Source organism: Balaenoptera musculus, chromosome 9 (genome assembly GCF_009873245.2).
Source record: "Balaenoptera musculus isolate JJ_BM4_2016_0621 chromosome 9, mBalMus1.pri.v3, whole genome shotgun sequence".
Lineage (NCBI taxonomy): Eukaryota > Metazoa > Chordata > Mammalia > Artiodactyla > Balaenopteridae > Balaenoptera > Balaenoptera musculus.
Window position 1 is genome coordinate 69,552,035 of NC_045793.1, and position 20,396 is coordinate 69,572,430.

Genomic DNA, 20,396 nt, shown 5'->3' on the forward strand with positions numbered 1-20,396 from the left:
CTCACCATGATGAACCCTATGATGGCTAGGAGTATTAAGAATCAGTTCCAAAGGACCAAGGTTATCGATGACCTGTTTAAAAGAAAAGGAACATAGTTATTGAATTATATATAATAGTTACGTACTCACATTAAAATCCCACATGGGTTAAGAAATATTGCTAGTTCCATGGTTGGCATCAGAGTCCAAAGAAGGTTCTCTATCTTCTGGTGTTCATATACAGATAACAATTAGCTCATCACGATATTCTAAGAGATAATATAGTATAGTAGTGAGGTTAAGAGTAGTGAACTGACTGCCTCAGTTCAGTTCGTGAATCCTCTATTTATTATTATGTGGTATTGGGGAAATTACTTAAGCTTTTTATAAGTCAGATTCCTTATCTTTAAAATGGAAATAACAGTATCTACATAATAATGTTCTCAGGATTACAAATGTTACTGTATTTAGATGCTACTATTGCCAAGGCATACTTCTTTCAAGTTTCATGGCATTTTATGTTCTTCACCTATCAGCTATGTCTTTGATGACTTACGTTAACAGAGCATAACTAGGCGAAGGGAAACCCAGTATTATATTCGTTTTCTGGAGTTGGTTTCACCCAATAATCAGTCATGCAGTAACTTAGTACTGCAGTTGCATTACGGTGATCTTTGCTTATTCAAATAGACTCCTAAATGTTCTCTTACTGTAGATGTCCCATCTTCCAGTTCATTTCTGAGGCACGATTCAAAGTCAAATATGTAAAGGGGCTTTTTTGGAAATCGCGTCTATTATTCTCTAATGTTCTCTCTCAACATTTCTCAGTAAGAATCCCCTATGCCAGAGTCTGCACACTCTAAGGAGTGTAGAAACCAGGGAGTTATCACAAAAAAGAACCGCAGGCCATATTTAAGATATCCATTATGTCATACAGTTAATATTGGACAATGTGGGAACGCTTTTAATCTCAATTACATTATTCTTTCTTCCATCAACCATGGCAGAACCGTCTTTTACTTTTCTTTAATCACAATCTAAATAGATCTCTTAGAGCCTACTTATGACAAAATCAATACATTGTCATGATATTTTAAGAAACTACTCACCTTTAAAGTTAACTTCCATTTAAAGGATATATAAAGAATAAAGTCATATGTTAAATGCTACTTAAGGGGAAAAATAGTCACTGAAATCGTAACACTGACATGAATTTGGCAACAAGTCAGTGGTACGAGAAAAAACAGGGAGGTGGGACTGCTTCAGATGAAAAGATATTTAAGACACATAACAACTAAATGTATTGTGGGGATCTTGTTTAGATACTGATTTGAACAAACCAAATATAAAAGACATTTTATAGGCAATGAGAGAAAACTGATTATAAACATGGTACGACATGATAAAAATACTGTTTTATTAGGAGTTATGATGGCATTGTCATTGCATGAGAAAATGTAATTCTTTTTTAAGAGTTGTATAACTAAAGTATACGTGACATGAGATCTAGGTTTTGCTTCATCATATTTGGCAATGAAAAGGAAAAAGAAAAAAAGAATAACTGATGAAAATGAATCAAAATCCTACTGTTTTTATTGAAATATAGTTGATTTACAATGTTGTATTCGTTTCAGGTGTACAGCAAAGTGACTCAGTCATACATATCTATTATCTATTATTTTTCAGATTCTTTTCCATTATAGGTTATTACAAGATATCATAATGATTTTTAAATTGAAGTTATGGAACTAGAAATATTCACTCTATCATTCTCTCTACTTTTCTGAATGTTTAAAAAATTTTAAGACAAATTTAAATAAAAGAAATTACTACTCTAGTAATATACAGTAATGCTCAGTCAGTTGAAAATATTAATATTGATAGATCCCTATAGTCCCAAACATACATCTATGTTGTAACTCTTTATATAACAGGGTTTAATCATTTTTTGGCAACCTCTGACACTGAAACACCCAATTTGCAATTGCTCTGCAAACGTGGGACAGCCGTAGGAGCCACACGGTCCTCAGCTTGTGGGGTCCTGCACGTTCCTGAAAGACAAGCAGCAGCAGCGTTGCCACATAACAATGTTGCACCTCTTCATAGGGCAGGTGCCACCAGCATCTCCTTATTAGACTCACTGCACACCTGAAAGAAACAGTCCTTGCCTCCTTCCCTGCTGCCCAGCTTCTAAGGGGTTCTCGGTTTCCATTACGATACAGGCATGCAAAGGATGCAAATGTTTGCAATGCAGAGGATATGTAATATGTCATCTCTCTTTCTCCCTCTCTCTCTCTCTCTCTCTTTCTTCTTGTCTCTCTTTTCTAATCTAGAGTTCTATAGCCATTTTTAAAGTTATCCATAAGAAATGTATTATGAGATCCAAACAACAGACTTTTTGGTTGATTCATAAGACTTTTTGGTGGACTCATGCAACAGAACTCATTTATACATGAAAAAAATCTCTGTAATTTTTAATTTCAGGAGTTCAAAATACTGTGAATATATAGCCCTTATATCAGACCACAGTCCTGTGAAATAAGAGGCAAAAATATTATCCCACAAATGCACTATTAATGACCAGAAATTGGGAGGGGAGTAAGTAGAAATAACCCCTAATTTTATTGGACTACATTGCTTTGTACTGGTGGAAAAATATTTGTTGAGAAGAAGAATGGTGACGGATAGAGAACAAGAAGGGGGTTTCTCAGCAGTCAGGACACTGAAATCTGATGCTTTGCTCAGGCTTTGTATCTCTGGCAGAGAACCAGATGGGAAAGGAGAAAACCATTTTATCCTTGTTTGTGTCTTTGGTGGCTAACATATGTTACAAAAACAGACAACAAAAGGGGGTAGAGGAGACTACACTAACTGGTCTCTGCTACCCAGATGCATTTCTAATCCTTGGTCCCGGCGTGTGTGCAGCCAGATTTAAAGCCACACAAATGGTAAGTGAATTCAGATGATTGGAGCCTCGGCTGAGGGCACTATTTTTTTAATGTCAAGTACTTTTCCTCAAAGAAAATCTTTTCCTTCTGCAGGTTAAAGCATGGTGATATCAATATTGAAAATTGCTTTTTTTTTCTTTTTTTAGTAAAATGCCAAGTATAACACAGGCAACCAGAGTTAAATTTCCTGGTAGTGCCTATGAGTACCTTGGAGCTGGGGAAGACCACCTCGGTGTGGGAAATGATTCATCATTCAGACAGCCCAGTCAGAACCTCTCTTGTAGTAAACCCTTCTGATTCAAAGTCATGGAGAAGTAACTAATAACTAATAAGAGCTGAGTGTGACGACTTATCACCCACTTTTGCAAATGCAGTCATTTAGAAATTCAACCGCATCTAGCTTTGAATCACTTCACGAAAATATTTTACTGTGAAAATAATTGGAGCTATTCTCATTTTTAGAAGTTATTTGTCTTGCTTTTTTTTAGATTTAGATGAGTTAATTTAAATTATAAAATTCTAGAACATATAGAGGACTTAAAAATAATACAATGCAATACTCTATTATAAAACAGCATAAAACTGAAGCTCGGAGAAGTTAAATTACTAATCCAAGTTTAAACGTCTTAGAAGAAGCCCTAAAGTCTTCTCAGTTTCAACTCAGTAATTCTTCTATTTTTCTATCATGTTGCTTTAAGAGATATAGCACTTCTTCCATCAAATAAAAGAAATCTAAATTTTTAGAACTTTAACGGGAAATGATAACTAAGTGCTTTTTGACTACATTTCAAAATGAAATCCAGTTATTTAGAAAGAGCCCAGGAATTTCATCTTCTACATTGCGCTCATGGTATTTTAGGCACTTCTGGGGCTTCTTGGGTCTCTGAAGCAACAGTCTGTGCCTTGTAGCCTGTAGTTTTCTATCAGGGTTTTATAATCTGAGGGCCATGGATGCCTAGAAGGGCCATTTATGGGCTTCAGAAGGCCAAGGACACCCTGAAGTGTCATACCAAATTTTATGAGTATGTGACTATGGGTATTTTCTTGGGGAAAACTACTGTTTTCATAGTATACTCAAAGGGATCCATAAGTCCCCAGAGGTTAAGAATCAATGTCTTAAACAGAGTGCTTTAGGTTATTGCCTTTGCCCTTCTTATTTATATTGTGTTTTTAGTTTCTGTATTATTAAAACTTGGGTGCTAATTTCCCACCCAATCTTCAGAGATAGTAACGTTAACATTTTTTTCTGCCTATTTTGTGAAATCATTGTTTTCCAAAAAGATTGTTTCTTAAGCTGTTTTTACTTGTTTAATAATAAATTATTAAAAATAAATAAATAATAAAAGTAACAATTTTATAATTATAAGCTCCATCCATTCTATTGATTAACCTTTATCCAGCAGAAGTGCTCTGGACTGGATTTGCCGGAGTGGTCACAAACTCCTTATTTCTCTCTCCACAATTTATGGTGGATGTAGGGAAGAAGAGTTAAATGTAAAAGTAAGAGAACAGGAACCATGAGTTTCATCATGTCATTTCATCATGTCACTTCCTCTCATCAAAACTAAAATGAACTCAAATGAAAGGATCTTCATAATGAACTAAATAAAGTCCCAAACATCTGGAATTCAAAGCCGTTCACATTTTTCCTCAAGACTGATCCCAATGCTCTTTCTTTTGCCTCTAAGACCTTCATGTCCCATCCTGACCTGTTGGAATCATGCTCTACCTCCAAGACCTAGCTAAATTTTCCAAGCACTCTTCTGGATTTTTCCAAAGGGAATTTTGTTTTCCTTTCTCAGAATACATATCAAGATACCACTACTTTTTATGTTGGGCTGTCCTATGTCCTAATTATTTGTGTTCATTTCTCTGAAGACAGAAACTGGGTCTCACCCTTCTCGAAGTTTCTCACAGCACATACAACACTGGTTTGCACATAGTGATTGCTCAGCAAGATTACATTGGGTAGATAAATCCACTTTACTGCCCTCCACACTTCTGCCTTTATAGTAGTGGTTCTTAAACAGGGGTGATTATGCTCCCAGGGGACTGGTGGCAATGTCTGGAGATACTTTTGGTTGTCTCAGCTGGGGAAAGTGCTTTTGTATCTAGTGATTTTAGTAGGTTTTAGTGCCGCTAACCACCCCACAGGGCACAAAACATTCCCCGAAAATAAGAGTTATCTGGTCCAAAATGTCAATAGTGCCAAGGTGGAGAAACTCTGTGTCATGGGTGTGAATGTCTTACTGTGCTCTAGTCTTGTGTAGTTCAGGAGGGAGGCTCTGTATAATTTCTGTCTTCTAATTGGGAAGTTGGAGGAAGGGGTGCATTAGGGAATGAGCCTGGTAGTTACTGCCAAGGCTAGAGGAAAACATGAGTCTGGAGTGTCCTTAGAGTTTAAAGCCAGGAAAGTGAGTCCAAACATAATTTTTGTTTTAGTGAGGTGAAAAATTAAGATAAATAACTAAAATAAAGGGGCTAACAACAACAATAACAACAACAACAACAAAAAAACACACACAGAAAATCACAGAGGCTAGATGATGAGATAATTGAATTATGATAATAATCGGCAGTTGAATTTCTTGAATTATCTTTATGTTCTCTTTGCACCGGTTTGTGTGGGCTTCAGTTTCAATGAAATGAATCAGAAAGAGAAAATGTAGTTTCCATTTCATCAAGTGCTTTTGAAATTCCCTTTGAGAGTTCTCATGACACCCCTACCCCACCCACCCTCCAGTTACACTTTGAGTGAGCTGGATAACTTAGAAGTCTAAAAGAGTGATGACACCTTCATAGTAGTAGGTTACCAGCCTGAAATTATTTGGCTTTGGAAACTGATAAACTAAGTACATGTGGTAAATCAAATATTTAAATATCTATTATGAACCGATTGCAATTAATTCTTTCCATGATATAGTTCTCAGAAGTTTTCTCACTACCTTACATTACATGAAAAACATACCTCAATAGGTCTTTCCAACTGAAATTGAAAAATCACTTAGAGTTGAACTCTACAAGCATCAAAGTAAGTGTTCTAAATTAGCGTCTTGTCTGAAATTATTTCTTATAAAAGTAACTTAGTCCATTCTACACATTTCTTAATTAGTTTCATGGATTCTTCTGATTGGGAAACATTGGTTAGATTTTTATAGTTCAGTTAAGAATACAGAAATAATTACCGGATGGTCAAGTTGGATGACAAGATTTCCTTTCAACAAAAGTGATTAATTCAAGAGAAAAGTATTTCGTTTGTCTGTATTGCTTAGAAAATTGCCTCCTCTCACCTCACTTTGACTATTGAGGATAGGGAAGAGACTTTCTAAATCTAATTTTTAAAACTCTTAATTCTATTTTTTTCCAATTTTAGAATAATATGTGAATACCATATTACATTTCTAGCCTGCAGTTTTTCTATCTGCAGACTGGCACCAAAATGCTAAAATATATTATTGAAAGGCCACAGAAATCCTTATAACAACTTACTTTTAAGAAAGAAGGCATGAGCTTATAGTTATTTGCAAAGTTCTTTCCAAATAAGAAATGCTTACAAATATTCACGCATCCTGTCTGAGAGGAAAAAATTATAACAGGGAAAATATGTGTTAAAAAGCATGTGTTTTACAGAATTCTCATTACAAAAATGAATGTGCTAACAATATGATAAATGCTGAGGGGTGACTGGGTTGAGGGTGAAGTGAAATGAAATCTCCGTAGCAGAAAAATGCCTGCATTCAGATGAGCATAGGTTACAGTGACGACATTGACTCTAAGTAGTCAAGACTTCTCCTTACAGCATCATGCGTGATTGATGTTCCAGAGGGACCCATACCACTGCGGGCCTCTGGGTTTCACTGCATCAGTATTTAAGGGAAACGCTAAGCCAGCTCCCAACACATTTATCATCTGATATAAAAATCATTGTCATGCTATATTTAACTAAGAAATATATGCTTGAAGTGCAGACTAAAAACAGCAAAACTTTTCAGGTAAATTAGTGGCAAGATTCAGTGCAAACCCAAATTAAAATTAAATGGACTAACAGTTATATTATGATTACTTGCCTTTTTCTTATCTAATTTTCTTTCTTTCTTCCTTCTTTCCTTTTTTCCTTCCTTCCCCTCTATCTCTCTTTTTAACTTTTGCCTTCTTTCTTTCAACTATGTATCTATCTATCTATCTATCTATCTGTCTGTCTATCTTCCTTTCTACTTATCTATGTATATGTGTATGCATGGGTGTTTTGTATTAAAAATTTGGAGAATCTTTTATTTGGAAAGATCTTTACAATTAACTATAGGCTCATGCATATCTTTTTGAAAAGTAAGTGATTATAAATATTTCTATGACCTTTCAATAATGCCTTCTAGTATTTTAGTCCCATTTACAGATTAAAAAACCTGAAGGACAAAAATATTAATGTATATACATATATTTATTCCTATTAAATATATTTATTATATATACTAAATATTAAATACAAACTCAAATACCAATCAACAACAATTTTAGGTACCAAACTACCAGTAAGGGTTTTCTATTAGGGTTGGAAATAATCTGTTTCAGAGGATTAAAACCTGTATTTGTAAGTCCTTATCAAAGTCTTTTATTAAAAGCTACTTGCAGAATAATCAGAGCAAGAAGTCTCTTGTCAGGGATTCCATTCATTCTGCAAACATTTATTGAATTTCTATGAACTTTACTAGGTTTTAGAAGCAAAAAGAAATAAAGTGATATGCAGGTACTTCACATAGGAAGCTTATTTACAGCCCAATGGTCTCTTCAATGGAAAAGTAAAGCTATTTCAGAAACAAAGCTTTTCTAAAAACTTATCTTTCTCACAAAATTTTGTGATTTTGGGGGAAGGATGACAAAATCATTCTTTTTTTGTTTTGTTTTGTTTTCAACTACAATGCACAGTACAGACATTTGAGCTTACAATAAATTTGAATGTGTAACTGGCACAAGAGTTATTTAACAAGAAGCAAATTGAGTTCCTTTTCCAGGTCTCAAGCTGAAAATTACCCTTAATAAAGATATATGCTTTTGCTTAGTTTTCTATAGTGCTGCTTTGCAAACAGTCCCATTGCTTGTTGCCAGAGAATGCTGTAGAGAACTCTCCCTTGTTCATAAACTTCATCTGACTGTATGGAAATTAAAATAACCTATGTGGGTTTCATTTATTCAATAGGTATTTACTGATTGCATATTTTATGGAAAGTACTGTTTTAAGATCTTTTGAAAGGTCACGGAGTAAAACAATGGAAATTACAATTTATTAGCAGGTAGTTTAACTATTAATTTAAAGGTAGAATGAGTGACAATGTTAGATTTTTATTGCTTGCATATATATATATATATATATATATATATATATATATATATTTATGTATGAATAGGTTTTTCTCCCTCCAGAAAATCTATAGCAATTCCTCACTTAAAGTTTTAGAAAAAGGATAAAATCCATAAACACTACAAGTCAACATATTAAAATAATTTTACTTCTTGTTCTGAATTAGTTGATCTTTAAACATCCATTGTTTTCCTTATTAAAAACTTAATCAATCTGAACATTTACGGATAAATTTATATTGTAGAGCATCTGCTGATGAAATGTAAAAATAAAATCTTAATTATACCCCTCACTAGATCTGCTGTGTTAATTCAAGACAACACATTCAAGTATTTAGACAGATGGTAGTGGAGGCCATATTAGCCTCTGATTTCTCTACAGGGAAGCAAGAGAAAGCAGAGCTCTTAGGATCTGGGCTTGTCTGCCTACTTTCACACTTTGAAATCCTCGACAAATGCTGATTTATTCACAGCCAAATGTTTTCCTATCTGATTAGGCAGTTTTCTACTTCAGTAAGCATGTAATATGGAGGTAGCTGAATTTCCACACTAAGGAGTGAAAAAACAATATTTATAGTTTGGAAATAAAACAATCTGGAGGAATCAGGACTGTTGGGATCATAAAGAGCTTCATAGGGAGTAAATTTTTGATGAATCCATACCATAGGGTTAAAGAGTTAAAAGCTTGGTTTCAAGAAGAATGAGACTAGGCTATGTTTATACAATAAACAAGGGTTTTAAAGAACTGTGTTTGTAATAAATTACCTTGAAGGCTGACTCTTGTCACTTATGATTGTATTATTCCTCGGACAAGAGGTGGACAAGTTAGTATTCTATTTGAATTCATCTCAGCTTACATTTTGAGTAACACTTTTAACTTTTCCTTGGAAAAATGAATGTAAGTAGCTGATGAATGCGTTCCTTCAAAGGGAGGTGGATTCCAAGTGACTTTTTTAAAGCAACACCAATTAAATTGACCTAAGAAAAATGCTAAATATTCATAAGCATAACTATGTAAAACTTCATTCTTGTGTAACATCATTTTACATTTACCAATTTGGTCACTCAGTGAGAAAAGGAACCACATTGTTATTAGTGGTAGTAACATCATGTTAAAAGAAGGTAACTGATAAGCTGAGAGTTTAGGTAGTTCTTACACATACTCCAAATGCTTGACTCATTCTAAGGCTCAGTATATTGTGTCTGCCATGATGATCATATTCCCAATTTCAGTGTCGCTTTTACATTCATTAATCAACAAATGTCAGTGATTACTGACAATGTACCTGGCAGTTTCTAAGCATTAGATATAAATCTGCATTTTAATGCTTACAATCTCATAGGTCAGATCTCCTGTCACTCATTATAAATTTTAGTCTGTTAAATATTTGTAAATACCAATTGCTTAAAGTCAAATATCATAGCATGATTTCTCAGTTAGTTGTTTGGAAGCTACAAGTATCTGTTTGTCATAAATTAATTTGCCCTGTTTCTATTTGCATATTTTCCTTCTAAGGACAAACTAAAGGACAACTTCTCCCCTTGTCCCTCAGAATTTATTAAAGATTTATTTGTTTTTTTTTTTAACTGTACATCATGTCTTAGTCAGTTTGGGATGCTGTAACTAAATACAATAGACTGTGTGGCTTAAACAACAAACATTTATTTCTCACAGTGATAGAAGGTTAGAAGTCCAAGATTAAGGTGCCAGCAAATTCAGCATCTTGTGAAAGCCACCTTCTTTCTGTATCCTCTCCTCTTTGTCTCTTCTTCTATGAGCACTAATCCCATCATGAGGGCTCCACCTTCAAGACTTGATTACCTCCTAAAGGCTCCATCTCCAAATATCATCACTTTGAGGGTTAAGGCTTCACCATATGAATTTTGGAGGAACACAATTCATTCCACAGCACATCCTCTCTGATCCAAATCTTTGCCATGGGTAATTTCTTCTTGTTTCTCCTTCTGCTTCTCTTCAATATGTACACATGTTATAAAGATTCTGGTTAACATGATCAATTCATTCATTCATGAAAAAGATATTTACTGATAATCATCTAACTTCAAGACAATGGGAAAACAAAGAGGTATAAAACATAGTCTTTGTCTTCAAGAAGTTTACTGTCAGCTCCTGCATTCATTGTGCTCAAACTTCATCACAACAATGTTCAGTCTAATCTCTTGGGAAGCTTGCTCAAAATGCAGTTTCCTACTCTTGCTCTCCAGAGATTTAGATTCTGTGGTTCTCAGAACAGGACCATGATTCTGTATCTTGAATAAGCACAAATAATTCTGATGCATGAGGGTGACCGGCAACAGTTACACTTGCTTCTATTAGCTCTGTCTCTGTGTACCAGTTCCAATATGCAGGGTTTGTTTTGTTTTGGTTGTTTTTTTGCTTTTTCATAATTGCTATTGGTTGAAAGCGTATTATTTTCCAGACTATATACTTAATGCATGTTATTTCATTAATCCTAATAACACTCTTATGGGGTAGGTATGACTACTTTCAGTTAACAGATTTGGAAGCAATGTCAGAGAGTTTAAATAACTTTACTAAATGTCCACACGCATTCATTCAACAAACATGTCTTGAGCTCTTATTAAGTAGGTACCTTTTATATTCTGGGAACACACTAGTGAAGAAGGTGTACACACCTCTAATAGAGGATAGGCTTCTCTTTGATTATAAAACCTTATGCCATTATGTTTTACTACTCCCTTGTTCCTGAAATGTCTTTCTCTTCAATTCTGGTTATAGATTCCAATCTTATTTCTCGTGTCTGAAGGCCTCCAATTCCAATCTTTTCAAAACAGATATTTGAATATGGTGATCTATGAATTTTTAAACAGTTTATTGATAATCTTCAGGAAACTCAGTAAAATTCTTGATATTTTGTCAAGTTTTTTCCTTTGGCAAAGAGTCACCAGAATCCAACAGTTCCTGGAAGGAGGCTGTGATCCTCAAAATGTTAGTAATAAAGGGTGCCAACCCAGGTCAGAAAACTGGAATCGCTCTTTGGCCCAGAGTAGCTGCTTGAGAAATATTTTTTGAACATATGAACTTCAAAGAGATTTATATATCTAATACATGTGGAAAAGCACTACTAATTTATACATGAATAAGCAAGGTGGGGGTGAATTATTTTAAAAGGTAACTGTAGAACAGAAGATTTCTTCTAGAGAGAACATGTATAGGCTACTAGAGAGATCAAGGAGTTGAAGGTGACACCAAGATTTGATCTTGACATTGTCTTCAAGTAGCAATGGAAACAAAGAAGAACAGCTGATTTGAGGTGAGAAGAGCTGAAATGGAATATGTTTTAGAAATGTCGACTCAAGAGTGGTGTCAAATATCCCTATGAATATGTTAAGTCAAACATTCAAAAGATCGATCTTAAATCCATAAGAAAATTCGTATTAGAGCTATAGACTAAATATGCAATTACTTGAAGACAACCTAAAAATGGTGAAGTAAATTAAATTCTAAGAAGGAAGAATACTGAGAGAAGAAAAGAGAATTGGAACCGGAAATTCAGGAAGAAGTAAAACAGAGTAAGGGAGTAAGGAGAGCACAAGTGCTGAGAAATGTCTCAACTTATTTCAAGAACAAAAGGTTTATGATATTAGGTACTATTGGAATAAGCACTGGATAGAAAAAAAGTATGAAATTTGATTTTTGTTAAAATAAGTATCTTTCAAAAGCATATATTTTGAAATAGAGCTTACTCATTCCCCCAAGTTCCAAAAGATATGTAATCATCACCCTCAAAAATTTACACTCTATTAGGGGAGATCCAGCATAAGTATATTCTAGATATAAATACAAGTATGTACACACATATGTTTACTAATATCTAACACTAATAATTATTATCAACAAGTTACAGTTAATTGTCTATTTAAATACTGTTGTTTGTTTTTATTAAAGTTTGTATATATTTATATAATATATGTACACATACACGTAAATAGATGCTCACATAATAGATGAGGGACACTTTCTGCTATCAAGGAACTCAGAGAATAATGGGAGAAGCAGAGTTAAGCAATAAATACAATACAGTGGTGTAAGGATTAAACTTCACCATTATTAACTGGATGCTTCCTATGTGCAACAACTGATATGTTATCTCATTTATGCCCTCCCAACAGAGCCCATGCTTTTTATCATTAACTGCCAATATGGAAATAGGACACAGGGGTAGTGTCAAGAAAAGTGCACTCAACTTTAACTAAGAGGTGAAAAAGTGACATTCCAGAGGAAGTGGTAATTGAGTTGCATCGTGGGGAATGTCTGGAAAAAAGGCATCACAGAGAGAGCCTATGCAAATACAGAGGAAAAAAATGTGTTGGGCATGCTTAGGGAGCAAAAAGCAGTGTGGTTTAGCTGGACCGGCTAACTAATGGAATGAGACTGGAGAGTAAGCAGGGTCATATTCTAAGGCTGCTGAAATCTATGTATTTATTTAAGGTGTTTGATTCTATCTTGGAGGCAATAGAGAGCCATTTAAAAACTTCTGTTGTTGATGTTTGTTTCATGTTGGGTGTGCCCTGATACTGCTTGGGTTCTAAAATGATCATCCAGTTGTATGCAAATATATAGGAGAGGAAAGAGTCTGCAGGAATAGAAAAAAAAAGGAATTTTGTAGTAACCATCTATGTAACAGATGATAAGAGCATAAATTAAGGCGAGGCAGTAGAAACAAAAGGGAAGAGACGTGAAAGAGCTGTTTAGGAGGAAAACACAACAAGTGTACAATGAATACCTTAAGAGAGTGAAAGGGTGTGCTAGTAACAATTATGCCAGAAATAAAAAAGGTATATATTGGCGCTGCATCAGGCAAACTGGGACATTACCAAGAGATGTGAAATAAATGATACAGGATTTCAAAGGAGGAAAGGAGAGAGAATTGTTTACCAGGTTTTGAATCACACATCTACTACTAACTAGCTGCAACAACATTAAACAAGTTCATCTCTATATAGTTCAATTTCCTCATTTTAAATGGAGACAATAGGGTTGCATTAGTAGATACATTGTATAATCAAATAAGTACATCTTGTGAAATACTTAGCATAGTGACTGACACATGGTCTGAGCTACATAGGTGTTTGCTCTTAATAAAGGAAACACTTTATGGAGAAGAGGGAACTGAGTTGGGCCTTGCAAAATGTATAGAATAGCAACATGTAGAAAATATGAAAAGGAGAGGCACTGCAATGATCATATATCAGATGTATTTGGGTAATGGAAATGGTCTAGTTTGACTGAATTGCACCAAATGGAAAGTAATGGGATATATACCAGGAGATTTATTTGAAAGGCAGTGCGTGAGAAACATGAAATGCAAGAAATTTAGACTTAACTCAGCAAGCCATGGAACATCACCAAAGAATTTTCAGCAGGAGCAGCCTCTGAGAATAGATTAAATTTTAAGAGAGACAAGTAGATGTGTGTGAAGGTCACACAGCAGTTTGGTATAGGTAATATTACAACTGAGTTCTGTCTCAAGTAACCAATAGCCATGATCTTTTCACTGTACCATATTGATTCTTTATGAACCCTGTGGCATTCTGCCATGGTATACTGAGATGTAATCAAATAAAAATTTTGTTTGAAGAAGTACGATGTGTGAGTAATGGCAAAAAATTAGCTCTGAGCCAGCTATGTTACCTTATATAAACTGTAGAATCTCAATATTCTTAGCTTTAAAAGGGATGGTGTTTGCTCACAGAGTTAAGTGAATATACAAATTTCAGTTTTCTAAAATTGTCTGTTAAATTTCTGGTATGGTTTCCTGCTGCATGTACTTCTATATGTTGTCCCCTTAAAATAAAGCTCCATTAACTGAAGTTATTTGAACTTACATTCATTCTTTACAACCTGTAAAAGTTTAAATGGTCTTTAGTGACTCAAATTATTTTATGGGAATTAAATGAAAAATTTTTGCTTGGCACATACTCAGTGCTTAATATATAGGAGCTATTTTATTATAACATTAGGATCAGAAATGACCCATCTATAGGGAAGTGTATAGTGTAGTGGATGAGAACAAGGAATCTGGATACTGACTACTGGATACAAAGCCCAGCTTTGACATTTACCAATCAAGTGACCCAGAAAAAGTTACTTAGTATATTTAATTGGAGGAAATAGTATTCGTATGTCATAGAGTTGTTCTGAAGATTTAATGAGATAATATTTGTTAAGATGCTTAAAATTTAATATTTTCAAACATTTTTATAATGCAATAAAATAAGGTAAATTTAATTTTAAAATAAATAATAAATCTAATAATTTAATAAAATGCTGAAAAACTGAGTGCTGGCTAAGTATACGATATACAAAATGAAATAAGTAAATAGACAAACAGAAACGTCATTTAATCGTATTTTCCTTGGGATATCTCAGCCAATAACAACTATCAGTAACTGAGAATTATTGGCTTGGGATGACTGTAACTGTTTATTCTCCTAAACTTGTCTTTTTTTTATATCTTTCAAGCTCAGATAGTTTTCATTCTTCCAGAATATTGCATCTCATTATTCCAGTCTTTAACCCAATTTTGGTTTTTGTTATTACATGCAAGAGTAGGAATGTAATAGGCTAGGCACTCAGTGAATGTCTGTGGGATATAATAATTAAAATATTTAACAAGATATACTGAACTTGGCAAATTTAATAATTTTGTATATTGATTAGTTGCTAAATCACACAAAAAAAGATATTAAAAAACCTGAACAATGCACTTCATGATCACAATCTGAAACTCTTATAGTTAAGAATGAATTTTTTTTCCTAAAGTAAATTTGTGCATTAATTAATTATCCAAGTTTAAAATCCAACTGCATGGGACTTCCCTGGTGGTGCAGGGGTTAAGAGTCCGCCTGCCAATGCAGGGTACACAGGTTCAATCCCTGGTCCAGGAAGATTCCACATGCCGCAGAGCAGCTAAGCCTGTGCACCACAACTACTGAGCCTGTGCGCCCTAGAGCCCGCATGCCGCAACTACTGAGCCCATGTGCTGTAACTACTGAAGCCCACGCACCTAGAGCCCGTGCTCCACAACAAGAGAAGCCACCACAATGAGAAGCCCATCCACTGCAACGAATAGTAGCCCCTGCTTGCCACAACTAGAGAAAGCCCGTGTACAGCAACAAAGACCCAACACAGCCAAAAATTAAAAATAAATAAATAAATAATTTTAAAAAAACAAAAAAATCCAACTGCATTTATTCTTATTAGTAATTCATACTAAACAAAGTATGTATTATATTAAAATTATGTCATAAAATATACACAAATAATTATAATGATGGCTAGGAATGAATAGTAAGTGACATACAATAAAACAGGTATCTAGAGTGCAGAAATAGTAACAACAACAATAATAGCACTGAAAACATTTTTTAGTACTTTTTATGTGCCAACTGTTCTAATCAACAGATTGTAACATGAACTCTTTTATAATCCTCACAACAATGCTATGTGGTGTTACTATTTTTATTTTACATATGAGGAAACTGAGGCATAGAAAGGTAAAGAGTCCAAAGTTGCAGTGATGATTCACAACAGCCAAAACATGGAAACAACCTAAATGTCCATCAACAGATGAATGGATAAAGAAGATGTGGTACATATATACAATGGAATACTACTCAGCCATAAAAAAGAATGAAATAATGCCATTTGCAGCAACATGGATGGACCTAGAGATGATCATACTAAGTGAAGTAAGTCAGAAAGAGAAAGACAAATACCATACGATATCATTTACATGTGGAATCTAAAATATGACATAAACGAACTTATCTACGAAATAGAAACAGACTCACAGGCATAGAGAACAGATCTGTGGTTGCCAAGGTGGAGGCAGGGTGGGGGAGGGATGGACTGTGAGTTTGGGATTAGCAGATGCAAGGATGGATAAATGGATACATTTGGATACATAGGATGGATAAACAACAAGGTCCTACTGTGTAGCACAGGGAACTATATTCAATATCCTGTGATCAACCAAAATGGAAAAGAATATGAAAAAGAATATATATATGTATAACTGAATCACTTTGCTGTACAGCAGAAATTAACACAACATTGTAAATCAACTATACTTTAATTAAAAATAAACACACACAAAGTTGCAGTGATCGTAATAAATGAAGTCAGGATTTGAATTCAGGTAATTTAATCTCTAAGACCCCAAAAGGAAAACACAGTTTACAGTATGCAAATGGTATTTCTTACTTTTATTGTGTTTCAAAAAAAGCATTTGAGATGAATAATTGTGTGTTTACAATAGTCATATTTAATTTTAAATAATTAGAGTACGTGAAATACTCAAGAATGTCTTCCCAGATGTCACTTTTCTTTATGCAAAATGAATATAAATTTGTTAATGAAAAAGACCTGTTGACTAGCTTAATAATTCCAATACATTTCCCACCTACACAAGGGGCAAAACAACAGCTACAGAAACTTGAGATAAACACATTTCTCTGCAATTATGACTTAAAATTTATGTCACAAATATTACATATTTCATTCTTTCTCAATGGTTTATTAAAAAGATAGAATAAAATAGATAGAGCTAGGTAAAAGAAAGCTAAATTTTTACACATGACTGGGTCTTGAGTAGACCTGATGAGATTTTGAAGAATAGATAAATACTGCCAAACTTCCATGAGAAGCATAATGTTGGATGCAAAAGGGCAATAAGCAAAATACTTTATTAGTTATATCATCAAGAATTCAGCTGTCCTAAATCTCTGCTCATGCTGCTACCACTCTATTGTTTTTGCTGCTATCGTGTTACATTTTCTTCTTCTTCTCTATGTGTCCTGCCTTCTGCAAACTTCTGGCTTCTATAGTCTCACTAGCTATACTGCTTCGAAACACCACTGTATGTTTCTCATGCTTTCTAACTGTGCACATTACACTCTGCAGTTCTCCTGTATGTTAATTTCTACTGACCCTCACTGTACAGGTCTATCATGAATATATCCACAGAGAAAAGATCTGATTGGGGCAGCTGCATGATTTTATGGTGTTGCTGATGAGAAGAATTTGTTTTCTTCATAGCTTGTCAACTAGATCACTGATGGCAAGTGATGGCAAAACAGTGATGTTTGTTCTTGGTGGATATAGTCTGCACAGTAGGATTCTACTAGAATGGCCACACTAAGTCATGTCCTGATTGCAAGGAAAAGGGGAGCTGGAGGTGGTAGAGCTTGAAGAGAAAGTGCTGGTCTCACTAGGTTAGAAGTCAAAGATCAAATTTTGAGACTGCAAGAGTGACTGCAAATTGAAAGGAGAAATCCTGTGGCACCACAAGGGGAGGAGCCACATCATCAGCTCACAAGCTGCCCTCAAACCTGAATCTTGAATTAAGAGTCTTGGCTGACTCTTATGTTATTCACGCATGGGACAAGACATTAAGGAACGTGCTGAAAAGTTACGAGGGTAATGAGCAGGAATTTCAACTGCTACCTGGCACTGGCAAGAGAAAATTGAGAATTCATATTCTACCAAGTTAAAGGGGCTCTGTAAACACCTTATGCATTTCATTAACAAACAAACAAAAGGAGGCTACATGCTCTTTGGCAGGGCTAATGGCGGACTCCAGGAGGGCTCTTGCCAAGGATTACTTCCCAGAACTTCTGCTGCCAGTGTCCTTGTCCCCGTGGTGAGCCACAGCCACCCCCCGCCTCTGCAGCAGATCCTCCAACACTAGCAGCCATGTGGCTGACAGGGTCCTGGTGCTCTGGCCTCGTGTCAGGCCTGAGCCTCTGAGGTGGGAGAGCCAAGTTCAGGACACTGGACCACCAGAGACCTCCCAGCCCCACATAATATCAATAGGTGAGAGCTCTCCCAGAGATCTCCATCTCAATGCTAAGACCCAGCTCCACCCAACGGCCAGCAAGCTCCAGTGCTGGAAGCCCCATGCCAATCAACTAGCAAGACAGGAACACAACCCCACCCATTAGCTGCCTAAAATCATACTAAGTTCACAAACACCCCAAAACACACCACTGGACGCGGCCCTGCCCACCAGAAAGACAAGATCCAGCCCCACACACCAGAACACAGGCACCAGTCCCCTCCACCAGGAAGCCTACACAACCCACTGAACCAACTTAATACACTGGGGGGCAGACACCAAAAGCAACAGAATTATGAACCTGCAGCCTGTGAAAAGGAGACCCCAAACACAGTAAGTTAAACAAAATGAGAAGACAGAGAAATACACAGCAGATGAAGGAGCAAGATAAAAATCCACCAGATCAAACAAATGAAGAGGAAATAGGCAGTCTACCTGGAAAAGAATTCAGAGTAATGATAGTAAAGATGATCCAAAATCTTGGAAATAGAATGGAGAAAATACAAGAAACATTTAACAAGGAACTAGAAGAACTAAAGAGCAAACAGACAATGATGAACAACAAAATAAATGAAATTTAAAATTCTCTAGAAAGAATCGATAGCAGAATAAATGAGGCAGAAGAACAGATAAGTGACCTGGAAGATAAAATATTGGAAATAACTACCGCAGAGCAGAATAAAGAAAATAGAATGAAAAGAATTGAGGACAGTCTAAGAGACCTCTGGAACAACATTAAATGCACCAACATTCGAATTATACAGGAGAAGAGAAAAAGAAAGGGTCTGAGAAAATATTTGAAGAGATTATAGTTGAAAACTTCCTTAACATGGGAAAGGAAATAGTCGATCAAGTCCAGGAAACACAGAGAGTCCCATACAGGATAAACCCAAGGAGAAACACGTCAAGACACATATTAATCAAACTTTCAAAAATTAAATACAAAGAAAAAATATTAAAAGCAGCAAGGGGAAAGCAAGAAAAAACATACAAGGGAATCCCCACAAAGTTAACAGCTGATCTTTCAGCAGCAATTCTGCAAGCCAGAAGGGTGTGGCAGGACATATTTAAACTGAAGAAAGGGAAAAACCTACAACCAAGATTACCCTACCCAGTAAGGATCTCATTCAGCTTCGATGGAGAAAGTGAAACTTTTACAGACAAGCAAAAGTTAAGAGAATTCAGCACCACCAAACCAGCTTTACAACAAATACTAAAGGAAACACAAGGAAAGGAAAAGACCTGCAAAAACAAACCGAAAAGAATTAAGAAAATGATAATAGGAACATACAAATTGATAATTACCTTAAATGTGAATGGATTAAATGCTCCAACCAAAAGACATAGACTGGCTGAATGGATACAGATACAAGACCCATATATATGCTGTCTACAAGAGACCCCCTTCAGATCTAGGGACACATACAGACTGAAAGTGAGGGGATGGAAAAAGATATTCCATGCAAATGGAAATCAAAAAAAAGCTGGAGTAGCAATTCTCATATCAGACAAAATAGACTTTAAAATAAAGACTATTACAAGAGACAGATACTACATAATGATCAAGGGATCAATCTAAGAAGATATAACAATTGTATATATTTATGCACCCAACATAGGAGCAACTCAATACATAAGGAAAATGTTAACGCCATAAAAGGGGAAATCAACAGTAACACAATAGTAGTAGGAGACTTTAACACCCCACTTTCACCAATGGACAGATCATTCAAAATGAAAATAAATGAGGAAACACAAGCTTTAAATGACAAATTAAACAAGATGCACTTAATTGATATTTATAGGACATTCCATCCAAAAACAACAGAATACACTTTCTTCTCAAATGCACATGGAACATTCTCCAGGCTAAATCATACCTTGGGTCACAAATAGACCCTGGTAAATTTAAGAAAATTGAAATCTTATAAAGTATCTTTTCCAACCACAACTTTTGAGACAAGATATCAATTACATGAAAAAAACTAAAAAATATAAACACATGGAGGCTAAACAATACGTTACTAAATAAACAAGAGATCACTGAAGAAATCAAAGAGGAAATCAAAAATACCTAGAAACAAATGACAGTGAAAACATGACGACCCAAAGCCTATAGGATGCAGCAACAGCAGTTATAAGAGGGAAGTTTATTACAATCCTGTCTCAAGAAACAAGAAAAATCTCAGATAAACAACCTAACCTTACATCTAAAGCAGTTAGAGAAAGA

The 20,396-nt window shown here is 35.2% G+C and overlaps 1 protein-coding gene across 1 annotated transcript in view; it reads right to left on the reverse strand.

The window, feature by feature from the left end:
- Positions 1 to 20,396, reverse strand: part of AGMO (alkylglycerol monooxygenase) — a 381,378-nt gene that overhangs the window by 189,216 nt on the left and 171,766 nt on the right. Inside the window, exon 8 of the mRNA XM_036863969.1 lies at positions 6 to 72. Coding sequence (XP_036719864.1) covers positions 6 to 72 — 67 coding nt within the window. The remainder of the gene's footprint in view (positions 1 to 5; positions 73 to 20,396) is intronic.